The sequence below is a fragment of the Populus alba genome, chromosome 5, assembly GCF_005239225.2.
Source record: "Populus alba chromosome 5, ASM523922v2, whole genome shotgun sequence".
Taxonomy (NCBI): Eukaryota; Viridiplantae; Streptophyta; class Magnoliopsida; order Malpighiales; family Salicaceae; genus Populus; species Populus alba.
The window spans coordinates 1504606-1525584 of NC_133288.1; the positions used below are offsets into that span (position 1 = coordinate 1504606).

A 20979-nucleotide genomic window follows, 5' to 3' on the forward strand; every position below is an offset into this window, starting at 1 on the left:
AGAATAAAAAAAGTGATGGTCCAATTAGACTAGCCCATTAAGCCATTTTGGATCCAGGCAGCACCGACCCGTTATCTTTTCACTGCCGAGAGAGAGAGGTAGTCACTGTTCTGTGAAACCACCCTCGCGCTATACCCTCCACTTTATGAGCCGTGACACCCATGTCTTCACTGGGATGCCATGGTTCAACTCATGACTTGAAACAGGCAAGCCAGGATCGAGCATCTCCAGACCCAGCCATCTGAGCTGCATCAATGTTCTATCATCTCCCGGCACCACCTTGGGTTACAAGCCAAGGTTACCAGGCTTAGCTAGCTGGCAGGTGGATAGATGAGGTTTGTAATGTTTTGATGCTATTTCTTTTTCTTCCGGTGTGGGATTGCTTTCTCTTTTTCGGATGTCTGTTATGCTTTAGCATCTGTTTATAAGTGTGGTTACTGTTATTTTTTAAAATAATTTTTACTTAAAAATATATAAAGATAATATATATTTTTTTATTTTTTAAAAATTATTTTTAAAATCTACACATCATAATAATCTAAAAACACAAAAAAATATTAATTTAAAGTAAATAAAAAAATTTCAAATTTTTTTAAAAGCATTTTTGAAATGTAAAAATAAAGAGGATCTCGACTCTCATTTTATATAAAATCACAAATGAGATGGGGAAATCTTGGCAGTAAAAATACTATATTGAAAACAAAAATGATAAGAAGTTGAATAAAAGTTAAATTGAATGTGTTGTGACTGGTTTAGTTCAAATAGAAACAAAACAACTGAAAACAATTTATATTAAAAAAATACATGTAAAGCTCGTGATTTAAATTATGAGACCGAGATAAAACAATAGGAAAAATTTGAAGATAATCACAAAACTAATATTAAAAATAGAACAATACAGAACAATGAGATCATGCGAATACGAACCCCCAGCAAATTAAATGTTGAAAAATAAAATCCATTAAAAATCAATTAAACAAGTATATATAAAAAAATGAGGGTGAAAAAAACATTAATTAGAAAGATAATAATTTTTCAGTTAGAGAGTTAAATTAAATTGAAAAATAGTTTCAATATAAGGAAAAACAAAACAAAAGAAAAAGGGTTAAACTAAAAAATATATATAACAACTAAAAAATTAATTGGATGATAAAATTAAAATCTAAAAAAACTTTAATAAAAATGCCAAGGAATTTTTTTTTAGAGGACTAGAATAAAAAACAAAACATTTGAGAAATTGTAATTGAATGACTAAATTGAAAAAAAAATACTTATATAAAAGGAATAAAAACAAAATTAAAAATTAAAAGGACGAAGACTAAAAAAACATATGAGAAATTGTAATTGAAAGATTAAATTAAAAAGATAAAAAACTTTTATAGATAGAAAATGAATGAAATAAAAAATTAAGAGAATGAATAATGAAATTGAAAAGTAAAATACAAATAGGACAATGATATACATTACCTGTAATGAGAGAGAAAAAAATAGAGAAAAATCAAACGTTTACTAGTGACAACTTGACTATCGTAAGCTGCCATGCACTACTCCATGTGAAATAGAACACGATGACACGCGCATGATAACAACATAAGGCTAATTTTGGTCATTTGAATTAAAAATATTACTCTAGTAGTAAATTACTACTCTACCCTCATGAAAAATCAATAATTGACAACAAAATTAGAGCCAAAAGACTCTAGTACCCACAATCCAATGCATTAAATTTCCGGGATTGATACATTTTATAATTCTCTTGTATACAAAAACCAAAAATATTTATATATCCTGACTCGAAACAATTTATTTTGTTTTAGTTGTTGGGGTAGTTTTGTTATTTTATTATTTATAAAAATACTGCATAGACAAAAATATCTTCACTCGTATTAATAATAATGAATGGCTTATGTAAAAATACAAAGATACCCTTGATTTAAATTTAAAGACAGGTAATTTTTTTTACCAAGGCTGTAGAAGTCAGTTTATTATAACATCACACTTTTTTTTGTTTTGTTTTCGTTTTTTAAAAGTGTGAAAAAATTTGAAATTTTTTTATTTTTTATTAATTTTAAATTAATATATTTTTAGTATTTTCAAATCATTTTAATGTACTGATGTTAGAAATAATTTTTAAAATTTAAAAAAATATCATTAATATATATTTTAATATAAAAAATTATTTAAAAAATAATCACAACAACGTTACTAAACAATGATTTAAATCTGTGACCACAGTGAATCCTCAATTAAATCTAGTATATTTGTTATTATTAATTAACGCGGGATATTCTTTTATTTTCACTTGCAAAGATGGTACCTTGTCCATGCGTGTCACTCGTTTTAAGTTTATCAATGTTTTTTTTTTTTAAGAGAAGAAAAAGGAACACGCAGATGGCCATGTACGTCTGGCATTACAAAAATCCCGGCCTCAGACGATTAGACTAACTTAAGTTTTTGTTAGGCTCTGGGAAGCTGCATCTCGAAGCCCACTGGTCCCTCTACTAAACCAACCACTTTCAGGCTCAAGACATTTAACATGTGAATTTATTGACGGATCCAGTGTAATAATTTAGATTATATTGATATTAAAACAATATTTATTTTATTTTAAAAAATTATTTATAAGATTAATAGTATAAAAAAAATCTAAAACATATAATTTTTTTTAAAAATTTTTAACAAAAAAAATTTTTTATAGAATGTGGTTCCCAAACAATGTCTTCAGCTGGCTTCTACAAGTTTTTTTTATAGTTGCAAGATTGGATCTTGTAACTTATGAAAAGGATACTGGTTTTTGGATTAATTCTCAAATCACGGATTAATTATTTTAATTAAAATAATGTTATTTTATTTTTAAAAAATATTATTTTTTTAAATTAACTCCATCTACTTTCAATAAAACCTAACCGCATTAATTAAATCATCAAAGATCTAATAATTTCAATCGTATTTCAATCATTTTAGTTTTTTTCTTGAAGCATACATCTTGTGTAATTGTCTCTTAAAACCAACCCTCCAGTGTCTAGTGAAAGGATGAGAGGTACAGTATCCTTGTCCGAGGAAAAAAAGAAAAGAGTTTTGAAAATTCTAAGAGCTAACCTCATTTTCAGACTGGACAAACGGTAAACTACAAACCACCCCCCTAAGTTCTGTGGCCCTCGCATTGTGACCTGCTCAAACCATCATACATAAAATATATATTTTTATTATTATTTTAAAACTCAAATCATCCACGTGGATCAAACTCAGGTTGCTCGGTGACTCGGGCTTGATGTGATCAAAACTCATCCATCAATGTGTTCACTCTTTTTTTTTTAATTCTTTTACGGTCAAAACAATGTTCCCTTTTATTTTATTTTATTTTAAATTAGGATTGATCACCCTCCTGATCTGTTGTGCGGAAAACTCGCTCCAGGTTGGATATTAAAAACAACGATTATTTCACCTCCAGAAACGGCATCGTTTTAATTAGATGCAAATGCAAGACCCATCGCCATCGCTACCTTGCAGGTAGGCCATCGCATTTCTCCCTTCACTTTCAAAATTCAAATCAACTCAACTCAACTAATGGCACATCTCGTAATACAATAACGATCCAAGACCACTTTCTAACCAAACCCTATATATAAAATACCTCTCTCCCACATCCCCCTCTCTCTCTAACTTTCAAAAATCAAACAAAAACCTCAAATCCCCATCTCTCTCTCTCCCCCTCTCTCTAAAACCCTCAGTTGATTGTTTGATTTATAGCTTAATCACTCAATCAAGTCGCCAATCCAAAATAATAATCTAATTAGTTATTCAATTAATCTAAAACGATGTCGTTGAGGCCGAGCGCTAGGACTGAGGTCCGCCGTAACAGGTACAAGGTGGCGGTGGATGCGGATGAGGGACGGCGGAGGAGAGAGGATAACATGGTGGAGATCCGTAAGAATCGGAGAGAAGAGAGTCTTCAAAAGAAGAGACGTGAAGGACTTCAGGCACAAGCCATCCCTTCTGCTCTTCACTCTTCCGCTGCTGAGAAGAAGGTTAGTTTCGTAATTCCATGGTTCCTTGTTCTGGCTTTTGGGTGTTATTCGATTCAGTGTCTCTGTGTGTAGGGTTTGAGAGAAATTAGGTTTATTTATTTAATTTTTTTTTGATAGTGAAATTTAATTATCTGCTGTTGCTTGGATGGTTAAGATTGGGAGGAATTGGTTGCTGGTAGTTCGGTTTCAGTTTCTCTATGCCCGGATGGAGCTTTACAGTGTGTAAGCTTTGTCAGAATTAGGATTTAGTTTGAGTTGGCGTTGGAGTTTTGATGAATGGATTGAATTTTATTGGTTTAGTTTGTGAACTGTGAGTTGGTTGAATGGGTTATGCATGTGATGGTGTGTAGTCTTGTGGAATTGTCTGTTCTGAGAATTGGTTAATTCTGGTTTGGTGATTCTAATTGCGTTAACACTTCTTTTGAGGGTTTAGACTTTAGATGGTGGATACTCGTGATTTAGGTGAAATTCAATTACATTATTGTTTTTATTTTCGAATTGGTTTAGTTTTGGTGTATTCTTAAAGATGTATCAGTTTTGATTTATTCTCTATATGTTGGAATTGGTGACAGCAGTTGGAACATCTGCCATCAATGGTTGCGGGTGTTTGGTCTGAAGATGGTAATCTGCAACTGGAGGCGACCACTCAGTTCAGGAAATTACTTTCAATTGGTGAGAAACTGCCTCCTGCAGTGTATTTCATAATAGTATCAATGCTATTTGCATAACATGTTTCTGTTGTCAATTTCTGTTACCAGAGCGCAGCCCGCCTATAGAGGAAGTTATACAAGCTGGTGTTGTTCCTCGATTTGTTCAATTTCTTATGAGGGAGGATTTCCCACAACTGCAGGTATCATAGATGCCTTCAACTATACCCTTTGTTTCTTTTTTTTTTCAATTTTTTTGTGGTTGTATATACCAAAGAATTCAGTCGGGTGAAAATTACTGTAGTTCGAAGCTGCTTGGGCTCTCACAAACATTGCTTCTGGGACATCAGAGAACACCAAGGTGGTGATTGATCATGGAGCCGTCCCTATATTTGTACAACTTCTTGGTTCTCCAAGTGATGATGTTCGTGAGCAGGTATAAAAATAGAACATGACCAGCATTAACTGGTTTAATTTTCTTTTGCTTTATATTTTTTTAGGCTTGGCTTAGGTCTTAATGATGTTGTTCAGTGTGCATGAACTTGGCTTTTATTAATTAACAGCTGCATGTAATTATCATGTTAGATAATAGTGACCAATCTCCTTCCTAACTTTTTCAATGTGTAGGCTGTGTGGGCATTGGGAAATGTTGCTGGAGATTCTCCTAGATGCCGTGATCTTGTCCTTGGTCATGGAGCTTTGCTTCCTTTGCTGGCACAATTAAACGAGAATGCCAAGCTTTCCATGCTCAGAAATGCTACATGGACACTCTCAAACTTTTGTCGAGGCAAGCCACAACCTCCTTTTGATCAGGTTTGATTAATTATTGGAGCGCTTTACTTCTTTTTAACCTGATATGCAAAAAAATCAGTGCTCCACGCGCCATTTGTTGTCACTTGATAATGCCCTTTCCATTTAAATTTTTTGATAGTCACGAGGGATGCAGGGAATTATTTCTGTGTAGCATTGTTGTCTTGAATGATTGATGTCTATAACATTTTATGCGATGGTTCTTATGCCATAGTGTTGTTTTCTTCTTGTTGTAATTTCATTTAATAGGTTAAGCCTGCACTTCCAGCTCTTGCTCGCCTTATTCACTCTAACGATGAGGAAGTCTTAACTGATGCATGTTGGGCACTCTCATATCTTTCTGATGGCACGAATGACAAAATTCAAGCTGTCATTGAAGCAGGAGTATGTCCACGGCTAGTTGAGCTTTTGCTGTAAGTATTAAATTCTTTTTGACTGATCACTGTTATACATGGTCGTGGGACCCAAATTCGTAACTTTTCTGGCCTATTTCAGGCATCCATCTCCTTCGGTCCTGATTCCTGCTCTTCGCACTGTTGGAAATATTGTCACTGGGGATGATATGCAGACACAGGTATGTAGCACTTTTTAGGTTTGCGTTTCTGTAATGTGCAAAAAGGGCTCATTATTTTGCTATCTCATGTTACAACTAGAAAATTCTTTTATTTGAGATATTGGCTCTTTCTTAGCACTCCTTTTAGCACCTCAATGATATCCCAGATGGAGTTAGTAAGGATTCAATATAATAGGTGTAGCATATACTCCACTTCCACCCCTGTATTTGATGGAACCCAAGGTTATGATGAGTTTGTGGCCTAGATCAAAATACATTTTATCTGTAGCAATTGCTTAAACAGCTATACCTTGTAGGTTACTGTGAATTATTAACTATACTCTGTTTTCATCATATCAATCCAGTCAAGTTTACTAAATAATTCCAGAGTGTTGGACAATAGGTTTTTCAACATATCAACTCGTTTTGGTTATATAGCAGCTCCACTTATCTTGATAATAGAGAGGAAATTTGTTTTTGAAGCACTACACATTTCGATGAAAATGGTACAGTAGTAGGCTTGTTATATATTGAAGGGGCAAGGAGCAGGTATGGTTATAAGCAAAATATAGTTGGCGGAGATGGAAATAGGAGTGTCTCTTCTTATCTCATAGTTGTGAAAAAAAGAGTTGAATTTTTATAATTTTTTGTTATTGGGCTATTCATTAGGAATGTGCATGTAGATGCTTACCATTCTAAGTAGAGATTTGTTTGTCTGAGATGCTAATGTTGTTCTGCTACCATGTAGTGTATTATCAATCATCAAGCACTGCCTTGCCTTTTTAACTTGTTGACCAACAATTATAAGAAGAGCATCAAGAAGGAAGCTTGTTGGACCATCTCTAATATAACAGCTGGAAACAAAGAGCAGATCCAGGTAAACCAGATACACGTGTTGGCAACATTTGTTTCTTCAATTGCATTGATTTAGTCTGGACGAGGACTTGGTGTTTTCTGCACAACTTATTCATGAAATATTTCAGGCTGTAATTGAGGCTAATCTTATCGGTCCACTTGTACATCTGCTTCAAAATGCTGAGTTTGACATCAAGAAAGAGTCTGCATGGGCAATTTCAAACGCTACATCTGGTGGCACTCATGAACAAATCAAGTAAGCAGTAACCTTACACAGTTTGAAAGATATGTTTTCAAGTTGTAGCGTGTCTCAATGAGCCTGCTCATCTGTGTGTACTCTGTGCAGGTACCTTGTTAGCCAGGGTTGTATCAAGCCCTTATGTGACCTTCTCATCTGCCCTGATCCTAGGATTGTAACAGTCTGTTTAGAAGGCCTTGAAAACATCTTAAAGGTAGGAGAAGCCGACAAGAATGTGAGTGACACTGGAGGTGTAAATCTTTATGCTCAGATGATTGATGATGCTGAAGGATTAGAGAAAATTGAGAATCTACAGTCTCATGACAACTCAGAGATATATGAGAAGGCAGTGAAGATTCTCGAAACATATTGGTTGGAGGAGGATGACGAGACAATGCCACCAGGCGATGCTTCCCAATCTGGGTTCCAATTTGGAGGCGACGCTCCTGCTGTTCCCTCTGGTGGATTTAACTTCGGCTAAAGGTATATATTATGATGGTTCATATTATAGTAACCCTGGCTCACTTTTGGTGATCGGAATGGAGAGCCAATGGGCATCTTTCTTTGCTACCCAATACGTCCCAAAAAATGAAAATATTTTTCCAGCACTCAATGATGTATTATTGATTGCAGGAGTTTTAGCTGCTGCTCCATTGAAGTGTGGTGAGATGGTTCAGGTCAGATGTCTCGGTGTCTCAGTGATGAGATTGTTGTCAGGTTCAGGTCAGGTGTCTTGGCGACCTGGTGGTGAGATGGTTGTCAGGTTCATGTCAGGTGTCTTGGCGTCATGTCTGGTCTATCTCCGGTCCCGGGGTGATAGGGTGTTGGACTGGCTTGGGTCTTACCACGGCCGGGAGAGAGAAATGTGATTGGTGGCATGATTGACCTTGGGTTTTCATGTCTAGAATATTTTGGGAAACCTGAGTTCATTTTAAAAGTAGTTGTCCTAGGAGATTGGGCTCTCTTATAAAACGGATGTTGAGTCTTTTTTCTTTTAAAAATATTCTTCTTTTGTCCCCGTCGTCCCAGCAGCTGTAAATCTCATCTCTTCTTCTCTTTCAACAGTTTGCTGATTTTGGCACTCACAAAATCTTTACATTGCCATGCTTGTATTTACAAGCTATGTTGGAATGATGTTTCCTTTGTACACTGCAAGAGTCGGTTGCAAAGATTTTCTTTTCTACAAGTGAGTCTATCTGTTATCTAGGGTTTGGACCATTTGCAGGGTCAAAAACTCAATGTTGAAATAACTACACTAATTGATATTAGGACAACCATAAGAATAGATCCTGATCAGATCATCATTTGAAACACCCTTAAATTTGATTAGTGATGTCAAATCTGTTCTCCTTATGGAGGCAAGAACTAGAGCTCACAGTAATGTTATTGTTGGACATCAAAATTTAGCTCTGCCCAAATGAGAAAACTGAAGGGATTCACTAGAAAACATCACTTCAACATAAATGCAACAGAAAGTAAGGTGCTTTTGTCTTCAAATAAACAAATCCTAAACAGCTTTGTGTTTTAAGACAGAAAAATCATAGACAAGCTAGCTAAGATAACAAGGAAAAAACAGGTTATTTTACCACAGCCACACTGTTTCATAATTAGTTTTTCAAGTAAAAGATTAGGTTGGCCTCACCTGACTCTTGATCCTACCCTTAAGCCAGGTTGACCCTCATTTGAGATCTTAAAACTATAACTCTTGTAACTATAATGAGAACGAACATTAATTCAACACTTAAGGATTAAGGTATTTTTAACATGAAAAAATTAATAGTTAGCCTTGAGTGCATCACAAATAGAATTTTGTTAAAATTTAATTATTAATTTTTTATTTTATTTTATTTTTATGTGATTATGTTAAAAATAATAATAAAAATCATAATTACAGCATCATATCAGAAAAGGAAACCATAGGCCTGAGCCCAAATTTCACTACACAAAGGCCGGGCTTTCAAATAGTACAATCACATTGTAACAAACAATTATATTATAAGTGCTTAAAGTTTATCCTAACTTTAACTAGTTTTTCTTACTAAAAAAAAATTAAAACTCAAGAGATAGTATATGTAATCAATTTACTTAATCTTGAACTCCAATGTATAACTAATTGCTGCGATTTTGAATTCCTAAACTTTTTGATCAAGCAAAAAAATAAAATAACATAAAATACTGTTCCTTACTTTAAATTTAAAGATTGGAATAATACAAATGAGGGTAGCTTTCTGTATACACGTATATATTTTTATAATTACTAGTGGACCTTCTTCACCAAGAAATTAATAATTAGAAACATAAAAATTACTTGTCATGTGTCAGCACAATTCGTTGGCATAATTTAGCGGACAAAACATATTAATAATTCATAAAAAAAAATACCAGTTTTTATATCCGTTTTACTATTATTATTGACGATTGATATTGACCTAGCTAAGAATTCCAATCTCTCACACGTCCAAACATGGGTTTACTTTTGTGTGCCTGCGTTGCCCGAGAAGCAGAAAGGGATCTATATTTTCACGCAATTTCATGTTCACCAAGAAAAGCTTGCAACTTTCTCTCCTGTCCACATCGTATGCTTTGCTAGGTCAAAAACTCGACTCGAACTTGTAGTTGACCGGATGACAAGATAAAATTTATACTCTTGGGGTATTCGAAGTGATATATTAGAAAATATCCAAATACATGTTGGAAAATATTGAATCAATTATTTTTTTAATTATTATAAAATCTATATGGAATTATCTTGAATTTGATATGTTAACTTAGATAAATCAACGTTAATTCATTATATTTTTGTTTTAATATTTTTTTAAAAATATCGTCTTGAAATTTTATTTTATCAAATTATGTTTTTAATAATTGTTTAGGTTATTTTTAAAATTATGAAGTTCACAACGTCATATATTATATCAATCTTTGTACAATTTTGATTTTTTTTTATTTTATTAAGAAAACTGATTCGTCCCGTGGTTTAGCACAGTACCCGTCTATATGTCTACGATATAGCTGCTAACTGTTTTCTAAGCTGCTACCCAGAAAATAATAATCAAAACCATCTTAGAGATTAATGGCGAGGTGGATTACAGGGATAAACTAAAATCTAAAATAAATAGAGAATAACTTTATCGGGTTATATGTTCTGGGGGGTGTAAACATCCTTGGTAGTTGAGAAGGCTACAAAAAATTCATTTTTTGGCATGATTCCATGTTAACTGTGACACAGAGCTGCTACAACTTCTCTGCTCCAAGCACAAACAATTGTCCTGTTCTAGAGATAAATATTCAGAGGGCTCAGCTTTTCATGTTCATCTCTCTAATGGTTCTTAGCAAAGTTTCAATAAATCCCATTAAAGAATTCCTCTGTGCCATTGAAAGCAGAGCTTAATATCAGACCAAATCTCTTTCTCAGGCGTCCTGTGACACGTCGCTTTCACTGAGGTCGTCCAATGCTCTTCTTCCTGTGGCCCTTTCTGCCCTGAACGTGTGTTTGCAAGTTCCATCAGGAAATCTTGATTTTTTTTTATTTTTGTTTCTAAATTCTTTTTACAAGTTTATATTTTTAATATATTTTTAAATAAAAAACGTTTTTAAAAAAACCTTTCCTTATCTCTTTACATTATTTATCACGACACAGCAAAGATTGGTGGAAAAAAGATTTTACAGTGGTCTCGTTTGATCATTCCTGAGAGGGCTGTTGGATTTTTGTCTGTTCATGACATAGGAGAGAATGGGATCTGAAGTCCCTCTTTTTTTTTTTTTCTTTTTAATGATTCCTTGTTTGGTTACTTATACGGCTAATTAATAAAATTATGTCTTTGAAATTGGAATTGTGATAGTTTTTATTTTTAATTATATTTTGAAAATTATGTTTTATTTTTAAAAAAATATAAAGTTGATATTTTAGTGGTTTTTTTTATATAGTTTTGGTGTTTTTATGTAAAAAATTAAATAAAAATCTGAAAAATAAATTATTTTAATGTATTTAAAAAAAAAACACCTTGTATTATTAAACAAAAAAATTTCTAGATTATCACTTGTTGTGACTTTGTTGCTTGAACATCCCATACACATTTTAATATTGTTTTTTCATCTATTCAATTTAATTTTTAACACAGAATAAAAAAAAAAACAATCACTATTATTAAATTTGGTAACCGATTTGACTTATTTCCTGATTGAATTTAAATGTTAAGAAAATCAAATCATGATTGATACTATTTAATCTAGTCTTAATTTTTTTTAAAATAATATTTTTTCTTATTTTTTTATTTTTTATCATTAAATAAATCAACTCGCACACCTCATAACTTTATTTATCAACCATGCCTGCAACATACATATGTGATATTTCCTAAGTAACACTTCATTAATTACATGTTAAAACATTTTAAATACAACAAATGTATCCATAAAAAAATATATATTAAAAAATACCTCAATCTATTAACAAAACAATAAAAATGCAAACCATCCGTGCATGTAAACACGTGTCAAAAGCCCATCATTTTTTTTGGCGGGTGACGTGTCACTCAAAGTTCCTCCACCTCCTCGAGCTAATGGCCCCTAAGGAGCTAGAGCATACCCTTTCTTGTAATTTCACAAACTCCCAAGAAGAGTGTCCCTAGGGTTTTTTGTGCATATCCATTATCCACCCCAAGAGAGTCAGTGACTAAGTGACAGAGAAAAAACACCCTTGCACACACCCATTCGCTCCTCTCCCTGTCCACCACCTCCCTGCTTCTCTCTTTTTCTCCATTTCTTGCCTTGGTTTCTTCAACTCTCACGAAAACATTTCCTTCACTCCCTTTTCTCTTACAAAATGGTAGTGTTGGTGTCATGCCCTTCTTTTATTTTCTCTTGTTCAAGAAATTATTTTTTTAGCAACTCATCAAGAAATGATTAGACCTTTGCAAAGTTACCACCTTTAATACCTCAATCATCTTAAAAATCTAAACCCAGTGGTCTTATACAGTAAAATTCTCCTCTTCCTACTTTGAACCAAGAGAGACAAGAAAAAATAGTTTGCTTAATACACGGGTGTGATTATGGATCTTAAAGGAAGGGTAAGTAGTGTCAACAAAATGATCAATGTTTGCTTCTTCTTCTTCCCCGTGTTTTTATTTTTTTGGTGTGTAATATGATACTGTTATTTGGTACAGAAATCATCACGTGAAGATGAGAGTAGTGGTAGTGGTGATGTCGAGGACAAGAAGGCTTGTACTGATTGCAAGACTACTAAGACCCCATTGTGGAGAGGTGGACCAGCTGGCCCCAAGGTGTGTACGTTTGTTTGTTTTTGGTCCACTACAATCTTGTTATCTTCCCTGTTCTGTTCATTTTGCTATGGGTTTTTGATTTTTTTATCTGGGTCAGTATTCACAAATGGGTTTTTGGTGTTTGAGGTTGTCTAACCTTCGTGCCTTTTGTAAAATACAATCTAGTCTTCTTTCTCCCCTTCTTTTCTTCTTGGGCTTTTGATTTTTTGATCTGTATTTTCAAATGGGTTGTGGTAGTTTTTGCTGGAGTATGTATTTGGGTCACTATATGTGATATATGTGATTGCTGGTGCTTACCTTGTTTATTTATGTTTACTCGGTCAAAGTTTGTGATCTATTTTGACTCGATGTTCTTGGTATCTTCAATGGGGCCTTTTATTGGTCACCATTTTTGTGTTTTAAAGTCGTTTGTTCTAGCTGCGTGTCATTTTGACTTGCGGGTCTTTGGCATTTTCAATTTGAGCTATACAGTGACCTCTGTGTTTTCTCGTCTTTATGGTTTTTCTTGTCTAGGTTAATGGTTTTTGACTCGTGGGTTTTTTTTCCAGTCACTGTGTAATGCTTGCGGGATCAGATACAGAAAGAAGAGAAGTGTGATGAGATTAGAAAAAGGTCCAGAGAAGAAACGGGAAAAAACTACCACCATCAACACCACTACAGCCACAGACATTTCCACTATCACTACAGCCACAACAACAAACACTGCTCAGGTTGTTAGTGGCAACGGACTGATCAGTGAGTCCTTGAGGATGAGCTTGATGGTTCTGGGTGAAGAAATGATGTTGCAAAGACCATCGATTGTGAAGAAACAAAGGTGCCAAAGGAAAAGGAAGCTGAGAGAGGAAGAGCAGGCTGCCTTTTCTCTGATGGCTCTGTCCTGCGGTTCAGTCTTTGCATGAAAGAGGAAATAACGTAGGTGGTAGTACAAAAATAGGGACGAAGATAGAAGAAAACCCTGACCTTAACTTACCCAAATACCTTTTGTTGTTCCTTTTTAGGTTAGAAAGAGAAGAAAAACTGCACCACAAACGAGGTTGCTTAGGTGTTTGATGAAATGGAATGAGAAAAGAAATGCGCTGTGATGTTTTCTTTGTTTGTGGTGTAGTTTTTCCTCTTTCCTGAGGGAGTATAGTCAAGGGAGACAGTGTCATTCCTCTTTTGGTGGGCATTTGTATATACTGTTTTCGGAATTAATGAAGAAATTAATATATGTTTAGCAAGTCGAGTAGCATTTATTTTGTTCTATCATCTGTGCTTGTATGATAATTATGCGGACATGACACGGTTACGAATCTGGCTTAACTTCTCACCCGTCCGGTTTGATATTAAAACTTCCTTGCCGGTCTGGTTCCATTTTCCTTTCTGCTTTGGATCAAACTAGATAACATGTCTGCATGCTGTTGCAAGTTTATAAAATAAATGTGCTAGCAATGTTATAATTGTGAATCACTATATAAATAATAAAAATTAAAGGTATGATGTAACTAATATTTCATTACATAAATAATAGAAATTTAGAAATTAAAGATATGATGTAACTAATATTTCATGATAGAAAAGAAGGAAAGATGCAGTGCTTTCACTACGTGATTTAACCTTATTGTTAATAAAAAACAAAAAAAATTACAAAGTTAAATTTTCTATCAATTTAATATTTAAAAAAAAGCGACAAAAATAATTTTGGAAGAAAAAAATCCATGAAGAAAAACCTTGTAGCAATTGACAATGTTTTGTGAAGAAAACTAAAATGTTTTCCGCAATACAATCGACAAAAACAATTTAAAAAAAATCATAAAAAAAACATTTAGAAAAATATTGTAGCAATCCACGGTGTTTTGTAAGGAAAATAACAACGCTTTCCCCATATGATTTAGTTTTATTGTAATTATAATTTGTAACCATCTCGATATTAAAAAAAAAAAATCGACAAGGATAATTTTGGAATAATTCATTAAAAAAATATGTGGTAAAACAATGCAGCAATTCACAATGTTTTTTTTTTTAAAATTATAAAGCTAAATTCTTAATTAGCTCAATATTAAAACAATAAAATAAAAAAATATAATTTTTGGGAAAAAAACACAGAAAAAAAAAAGAGACAAAAAAACTATGCTGGAAATATTGTAGCAATTCACAGTGTTTTGTGATGAAAGCTACAGTGCTTCCCCACATGATTTAGCCTTATTTGTAATGACTTATAATTATAATTCTCAACCAGCTCAATATTAAAAAAAAATAACAAAGATAATTTTGAAAAAATAATAAGAAAAAAAAACTATACGGAGAGATACTATAGCAATTTACAGTGCTTTCCTCACGTGATTAATCTTTATTACAAAGTTAAATTCTAACCAGTTTAATATTAAAAAAATAACATCGACAAAGATGATTTTGAAAAAAAATATTACAAAAAAAAAAGAAAACACAAAAGAAGCTGTACAAAAACTTTGTGAGGAAAAACTGTATCAATCTATAGTGTTTTGTGAGGAAAGTTATAGTGTATTTACTTGTAATTCTTAACCAACTTAACATTAAAAAAAAATAAAATTGACAAGGATAATTTTAGAAAAAAAACTATGTGGTAAAAAAAATTATAGCAATCTATAGTAATTTGCGAGGAAAAAATATAGTGCTTCCCTCACATATTATAACTGTAATTATTAATCAGCTCAATATTAAAAAATAAAATTGAAAAAGATAATTTGGAGAAAATCATAAAAAAAAGAAAAAAATCACATGGAGAAACACTGTAACAATCAATAATGTTTTAAAGAAAAAAAGTTACAAAACTCAATTCTTAATAAGCTTAATATTAAAAAAAATCAACAAATATAATTTTGAAAAAAAAAAAAAAAAAAAAACCAAGTGGAAAAACACCGTTGCAATCCATGGTATTTTAAAGAAAAAAAATTACAAAGCGAATTTTGTAACCAGCTCAATATTATAAAAGTAAAATTGATAAAGATAATTTTTTGGGGGGGAAAGGGAAAAAAAGAAAAGGTGCAAAAAAAGAAGAAGAAAAATTGGCAAAAAAGAAGGGGGGAAAAGAAGAAGAAGAAAAAGGGAGAAAAAAGAAAAAGTGAAAAAAAAAGAGTGAAAAAAATCAAAATAATAATAATAATAAAAATACACGGTAGATTAATGTAATAATCAACAGTGCATTGAATATGGATGAGCAGTAAATTTTCAATAGAAACTATATGGAGAGATACTATAATAATTTACAGTGCTTTTCTCACATGATCAAACTTTATTATAAAGTTAAATTCTAACCAGCTCAATATTAAAAAAAATAACATCGACAAAGATAATTTTGGGAAAAAAATATTACAAAAAAAGAAAACATAAAAGAAACTGGAAAAAAACCATGTGAGGAAAAATTGTATCAATCTATAGTGTTTTGCAAGGAAAGTTACGGTGTTTTCCCTACATAATTTAGCCTTACTTGTAATTCTTAACCAACTTAATATTAAAATAAAATAAAATTGATAAGGATAATTTTAGAAAAAAACTATGTGGGAAAAAACACTGTAGCAATCTACAGTAATTTATGAGGAAAAATATAGTGCTTCCCTCACATATTGTAACTGTAATTATTAACCAGCTCAATATTAAAAAATAAAATTGAAAAAGATAAATTTGGAGAAAATCATAAAAAGAAGAAAAAAATCACATGGAGAAACACTGTAGCAATCAATAATGTTTAAAAGAAAAAAAGTTACAAAACTAAATTCTTAATCAGCTTAATATTAATAAAAATCAACAAATATAATTTTGAAAAATAAAAAATAAAATAGAAAAAACCATCTGGAAAAACACCGTTGCAATCCATGGTATTTTAAAGAAAAAAAAATTACAAAGTAAATTTTTTAACCAGTTCAATATTAGAAAAGTAAAATTGACAAAGATAATTTTGGGGAAAAAAAAGAAAAAAAAGAAAAAGTGCAAAAAAGAAGAAGAAAAAATGACAAAAAAGAAGGAAAAAAAAGAAGAAATAAAGGGGAGAAAAAAGAAAAAGTGAAAAAAAAGAGAGCGAAAAAAACAAAATAATAATAATAATAATAAAATGCACTGTAGATTAACAGTGACTTGAATATGGATGAACAGTAAATTCTCAATAGCCCCCTTTAGCGTATTACTTGATACATTATTAAATGAAGCGAAAGCCAACTTGGTGGTATAAAAAAGGCTACCATCTTGAGCTCGATATTGCATGCGGCGCGAGGGGGCAAATATTGCTGTCATGGAGTCAGTCGTTGGGGGTGTGCTTGGATTATATTGAAAATAATTTTTTTTTTTAAATATTATTTTAATATATTTTTAAATAAAAAATCACACTTTTAAATACAAGCTAATAAAATACACGCTTAATAATATAATATGAGGTTTCATCTGCTTCAGAAAAATGCCTTCACTCGTCACCACCTCCCCGCTTTCCTCTGCATATGAGGTTGAGTCTCCCCATTTTGTTGAAGGCTGATGCAAGGATTAATTCTAGAATGTAGTTTTTGGCATCTTATTCCATTCAAATATTGTACAATGCGTCTCTGTGCTCGTTTAGCACTGCGCTGTGGTTTTTTTTCTTTTTTGGAAAATATAAATTCCGTTCATGAATATATTAAATTTATATGTTTTATTAGTTTTGATTTTTTTATTGGTTTTGACATTGTGATATCAAAAATAAAAATGTTAAAAAATATTATTTTAATATATTTTTTAACAAAAAAAACTATTAAAAAATTCCTTGCATCATAGACTATATTACTATATTTTCCCTCCCATTTTACATTTTATACTGGATGACTTTTTTTTTTTTTGTTGAACTTTATTTTTCTCCCATTGCATGTAATGTTGACAATACATCGTGTGTTGAGGTTTTATTTCCTTCACGCATTCTTGAGAATTCAAATTGTTTGAAAAGATCTTAGAGTTGAACCTGAGGTTAATGAAATAAAACTTCAATTTATAGTATAAAAAATAATTAGAAGAAAAGGAATCCAAATAAAAACAAAAAACAACAACGAGGATTTTTGTTTTTTTGCTAAAAAAATCATTTTCAACCAAGAAAATTCATTCATGCAACTTTCAAAATAAAATAAATCAATAAAAACCTCATACAAACTGAAATTTTGTTTTTTCAAAATTGTGAGATTATAATAAAAAAAATAGTGGATCCGGAAGACATGGATCAGGATACGCAAGTAATGGGTCTCAACGTCACAGTTTCTTTAGCCGTCACGAAATCCTCATCTCCATGACTTCACACTGAAGGATTCTCCTCCCTTCACCCATATAACCTAGCCTAATCTCTCCCTCTCTTTCTATAAAGTTTCGACTTTCAAGCTCATTGAAGAATGCACTCTGAGCCCATTTCAAGTTTCTCTCAGGCATGGCTTCTCTATCTCCTTAAAGGCTTTTTTGTTTGAGTTTATTGTTCTTAAATGCTTTAACATTTAAGTTTTTTAAGCTTTCTTTTCTTGATTTAATTGTGGTTACATTGATTATGAGAGATAAAGATATAATCTTTACTGAACTATAGTTTTTAAATTGTTTTCTGAAGTGTAGATTGTGTAAGCTGAAGAAGAAAAACTAGAAAAAAGATTCCATTTTTATGTCAAAGTTGTTATCCTTGTGTGTCAATTCAACTATCTGGGATGATTAAATTTTAAAAAAATAGGTGGGTTAGTTTTGGTTATGATGATTATGGTTTGAAATGCATTTTTAAAGGATTTGTTTGATATGTTACAAGCTTTATTGAAGAACTAGAAAGCATCCATTTTTCTACTAAATGGCTTTGATGTGCCACTTCAATTGTGCGAGATAGAAAAATTCTATACGGAGCAGTGTTTTTAGGCTGAATTGGGAGTTTTCAGGACAGTTTGGCTGTTGGGATCACATGGTTTATGGATGTATGTTTGAGAGAGATTTGTTTGATATGTAGAGTTTTGCTTGTGAATTATGGATGGTTTTTGAGCTGATGATTATTGAACTTCATTCCATGATTGGTAGTTTGTTTTGTTTTGGGATTTGGGTTGTAAACTTGATTTAATTTGATATGGGAATTGGGAGTATGCTTGAAAAGCTCAGTAATTTTTTAAATCCAAGCTTTTCTTTTGGGTATCAAATACCACAGACTGCCAAGTTTGGAAACAAACTTTTGACATAATTTCAATAAGTCATAAAAACCTTTTTTTTTCTTAATATATAACTCTGAACCAGTGAAGAATCATGAAAAGATACTAGCAGCATTACATTTCTTACATTTGGTGAACTTTTATATGGAAGCATCTTTATACTTAGTTTTGCTTCACCGTCTCTTTGTTATGGTTTTTATGCAGTGGTAATCAGTTTGCATTTTGAATTCTGAGTTGCTCTTCTGCATTAGTTTTAGGTTTTATTAGGGCTCTTAACATGATGATGTGTTCTTTGAGGTTCAATACCAACCCCTCTGAAAGGTACATAAACATCATTGTTGATGGAATGGGACGACTTCTGATTTTTTGCTTATAAAGGGTATTTTGATGGATAAAGGGAGGATGCCGAACCATTAATATCAATTGTTTACATGTGTCAAGAGACCATGCTGTCTGGTTGCGCACAAGTTTACTGAACTGTGAATATTGTTATGCTCTTATTCAAAATGTCAGAGATTTAGTTCAGAGTGATATTGTTTCATCAGTTCAATTCACTCTTCATTCTCAGGTCTAAGCAGATTACACTTGTGATGCAAAATATATCTTTGAAATCTTTCTCGGTTGTAGTTCATGAGTTGCATGAGGACAGTTCTAATGTGCTTCTCAATCTTGCAAGTTCCCAGATGCAGAACCCATACCTTAGCTAATTTTTGGTGGGAAAGCTCTCGTAGTTTATATAGAACATGTGGCAGGAGTTGCAGCTTTCGATTGCTGGGTTCCAAAGCCAATGGGATGGAAGGAGGATACAGTAAAAGATGGATCAGAAGACCTGTAAGTACCAAAACAGGAGGAGAAAGCCAAACTACTCGAAAAAGCAAATCAACCACCATTGGACATGAAATTCTGGACGAAACAGTTTCAACTAGGTCTACATTGAATATCAAAAAAACAGAAGTAAGTGATTTCCATAGAAATCAATACTGTGATATTCAACAAAAGATTGCTGAGAACGAAGACATTGCTAAGCTTGTGACTGTTATTGTCTTTGATATTGAGACTACTGGGTTCAGCAGACAGAATGAACGCATTATTGAGATTGCATTGCAGGATCTTCAGGGAGGTGAAAACAGCACCTTCCAAACACTAGTAAATCCCGGACGCCATGTTACTAATTCAGATATTCATCACATTACAACACATATGGTCTGCAGACCTGATGTCCCAAGGTACTAATGTCAGTGGCCAATAATTTTCTCAAAGGAACTTCCATGATTAAGATACAATTTCAGAAATGAAAGACTACATCTAGTATTAGGTTGCAAAGACCTCAGCCCGTCTCATTGAATTCCCATTCCCTGATTATTTGATATGTTAAGTTGTTTCTTTATGGAAAAGAATCTCATTTAGAAAATAGTGTCAGAGGTTGCAGTTATGTCCATGTGAGTGTGCATACTGAACAGAAAGGGAATAAACCACCGGCAGTGCTCAGTGATTTCTGGGTGCACCAGCTTCAGTTATGTAGGCTTTATTTCTGAGAATTTCCACATTGGTTTCCTTTTCTTTCTATTATGTGTTGGATAAGGTAGTCTGAGTTTCCTAATTTCCCATAGAACATGCATGATTCTTTGTTTCACCTTTCATGCTGATGATGGAAACTGCATGGTTATTCGCATTGAAAGGCGAGCACGATCAAGCTCATTATTAGCTAATTTACATTATCTGTTGTATAGGGGATGCATGTTCACCAATTAATGGGTAGTTGTGCAGTTGCATAAATATTGCATGTGAACATTGCAGGATGGAAGAGTTGATACCTATATTACTGCAGTATGTGAAGAGCCGTCAGAAACCTGGGGGCTATGTACTGTTTGTTGCTCACAATGCTCGTTCTTTTGATGTCCCATTTTTGGTCAATGAATTCGGTCGCCACCATTTCAAAATTCCTCAGAATTGGCTTTTCGTCGACACGCGTCCTCTGGCACGTGAAGTGCTGAAGATGGAAGGTCCCTCTCTCCCTCTTTGCAGTCGGCATATGTCTGCACTCATTTTCTGAATTCATTTGAGGTTTTATTGAAAGCCTTGTTTTGACTTTGTTACAGGATTAAAAGTTACTTCAGGGACATCACTAGAAGCCCTTTGCAAGAAGTATAATATTCAATTCGTTGGCAAAGCACACAGAGCCATGGCTGACGTGACCGCATTATCATTAGTTCTTCAGAGGCTGACCTTCGACCTGAAACTCCCACTTTCTGGCCTCATTGCAAAACATTTTACACCTTCAGAATTAACCTCTGCAAAGAAGAAGAAATAGAACTAGTTTGGAGCCGCATTATGCCCCTGTATTAACTATTTATAGTATATTTTTTACCCATTTCTTGATAAAATCTCCAGGTCATTTATTTTATTTGCGGTGCCCTTTTTTAATCTTTTGA

At 32.9% G+C, this 20979-nt stretch overlaps 3 protein-coding genes across 5 annotated transcripts; all 3 read left to right on the forward strand.

The window, feature by feature from the left end:
- Window positions 1–3647: 3647 nt before the first annotated feature.
- On the forward strand, window positions 3648–8317 carry LOC118047686 (importin subunit alpha-2). 2 transcript variants are annotated; one of them, XM_035057035.2, is made up of 11 exons: window positions 3648–4028; window positions 4601–4700; window positions 4787–4878; window positions 4980–5111; window positions 5303–5488; window positions 5735–5898; window positions 5981–6059; window positions 6787–6915; window positions 7022–7149; window positions 7240–7614; window positions 7765–8317. In XM_035057035.2, exons 1-10 carry the CDS (start codon window positions 3819–3821, stop codon window positions 7610–7612), a joined length of 1593 nt encoding a protein of 530 aa, XP_034912926.1. In that variant the 5' UTR covers window positions 3648–3818; the 3' UTR covers window positions 7613–7614; window positions 7765–8317. The 2 variants fall into 2 exon arrangements, with proteins under 2 accessions (XP_034912926.1, XP_034912927.1); XM_035057036.2 differs by having other exon boundaries at window positions 3649–4028; window positions 4604–4700.
- Window positions 8318–11788: 3471 nt separating this feature from the next.
- On the forward strand, window positions 11789–13633 carry LOC118047688 (GATA transcription factor 15). Its single transcript, XM_035057037.2, has 3 exons — window positions 11789–12200; window positions 12297–12413; window positions 12962–13633. The coding sequence occupies exons 1-3, from the start codon at window positions 12183–12185 to the stop codon at window positions 13310–13312; spliced, it is 486 nt and encodes a 161-aa protein (XP_034912928.1). The 5' UTR covers window positions 11789–12182; the 3' UTR covers window positions 13313–13633.
- Window positions 13634–17572: 3939 nt separating this feature from the next.
- Window positions 17573–20951, forward strand: LOC118047689 (exonuclease DPD1, chloroplastic/mitochondrial). Of its 2 annotated transcripts, XM_035057039.2 has the most exons (5): window positions 17576–17800; window positions 19116–19501; window positions 19655–19773; window positions 20345–20550; window positions 20647–20951. In XM_035057039.2, the coding sequence occupies exons 2-5, from the start codon at window positions 19178–19180 to the stop codon at window positions 20856–20858; spliced, it is 861 nt and encodes a 286-aa protein (XP_034912930.1). In that variant the 5' UTR covers window positions 17576–17800; window positions 19116–19177; the 3' UTR covers window positions 20859–20951. The 2 variants fall into 2 exon arrangements, with proteins under 2 accessions (XP_034912929.1, XP_034912930.1); XM_035057038.2 differs by having other exon boundaries at window positions 17573–17800; window positions 19116–19773.
- Window positions 20952–20979: the final 28 nt, after the last annotated feature.

What these genes read in the sequence shown, in the direction of transcription:
- LOC118047686 (XM_035057035.2), top strand. Translation starts at nt 3,819, where the DNA reads ATGTCGTTGAGGCCGAGCGCTAGGACTGAGGTCCGCCGTAACAGGTAC. An exon ending in AGGATTTCCCACAACTGCAG is followed by an intron (nt 4,879 to 4,979) that starts GTATCATAGATG and finishes AAATTACTGTAG; the next exon opens with TTCGAAGCTGCTTGGGCTCT. An exon ending in CGGCTAGTTGAGCTTTTGCT is followed by an intron (nt 5,899 to 5,980) that starts GTAAGTATTAAA and finishes GGCCTATTTCAG; the next exon opens with GCATCCATCTCCTTCGGTCC.
- LOC118047688 (XM_035057037.2), top strand. An exon ending in GTGGACCAGCTGGCCCCAAG is followed by an intron (nt 12,414 to 12,961) that starts GTGTGTACGTTT and finishes TTTTTTTTCCAG; the next exon opens with TCACTGTGTAATGCTTGCGG.
- LOC118047689 (XM_035057038.2), top strand. Translation starts at nt 19,178, where the DNA reads ATGAGTTGCATGAGGACAGTTCTAATGTGCTTCTCAATCTTGCAAGTT. An exon ending in TGCAGACCTGATGTCCCAAG is followed by an intron (nt 19,774 to 20,344) that starts GTACTAATGTCA and finishes TGAACATTGCAG; the next exon opens with GATGGAAGAGTTGATACCTA. An exon ending in TGAAGTGCTGAAGATGGAAG is followed by an intron (nt 20,551 to 20,646) that starts GTCCCTCTCTCC and finishes ACTTTGTTACAG; the next exon opens with GATTAAAAGTTACTTCAGGG.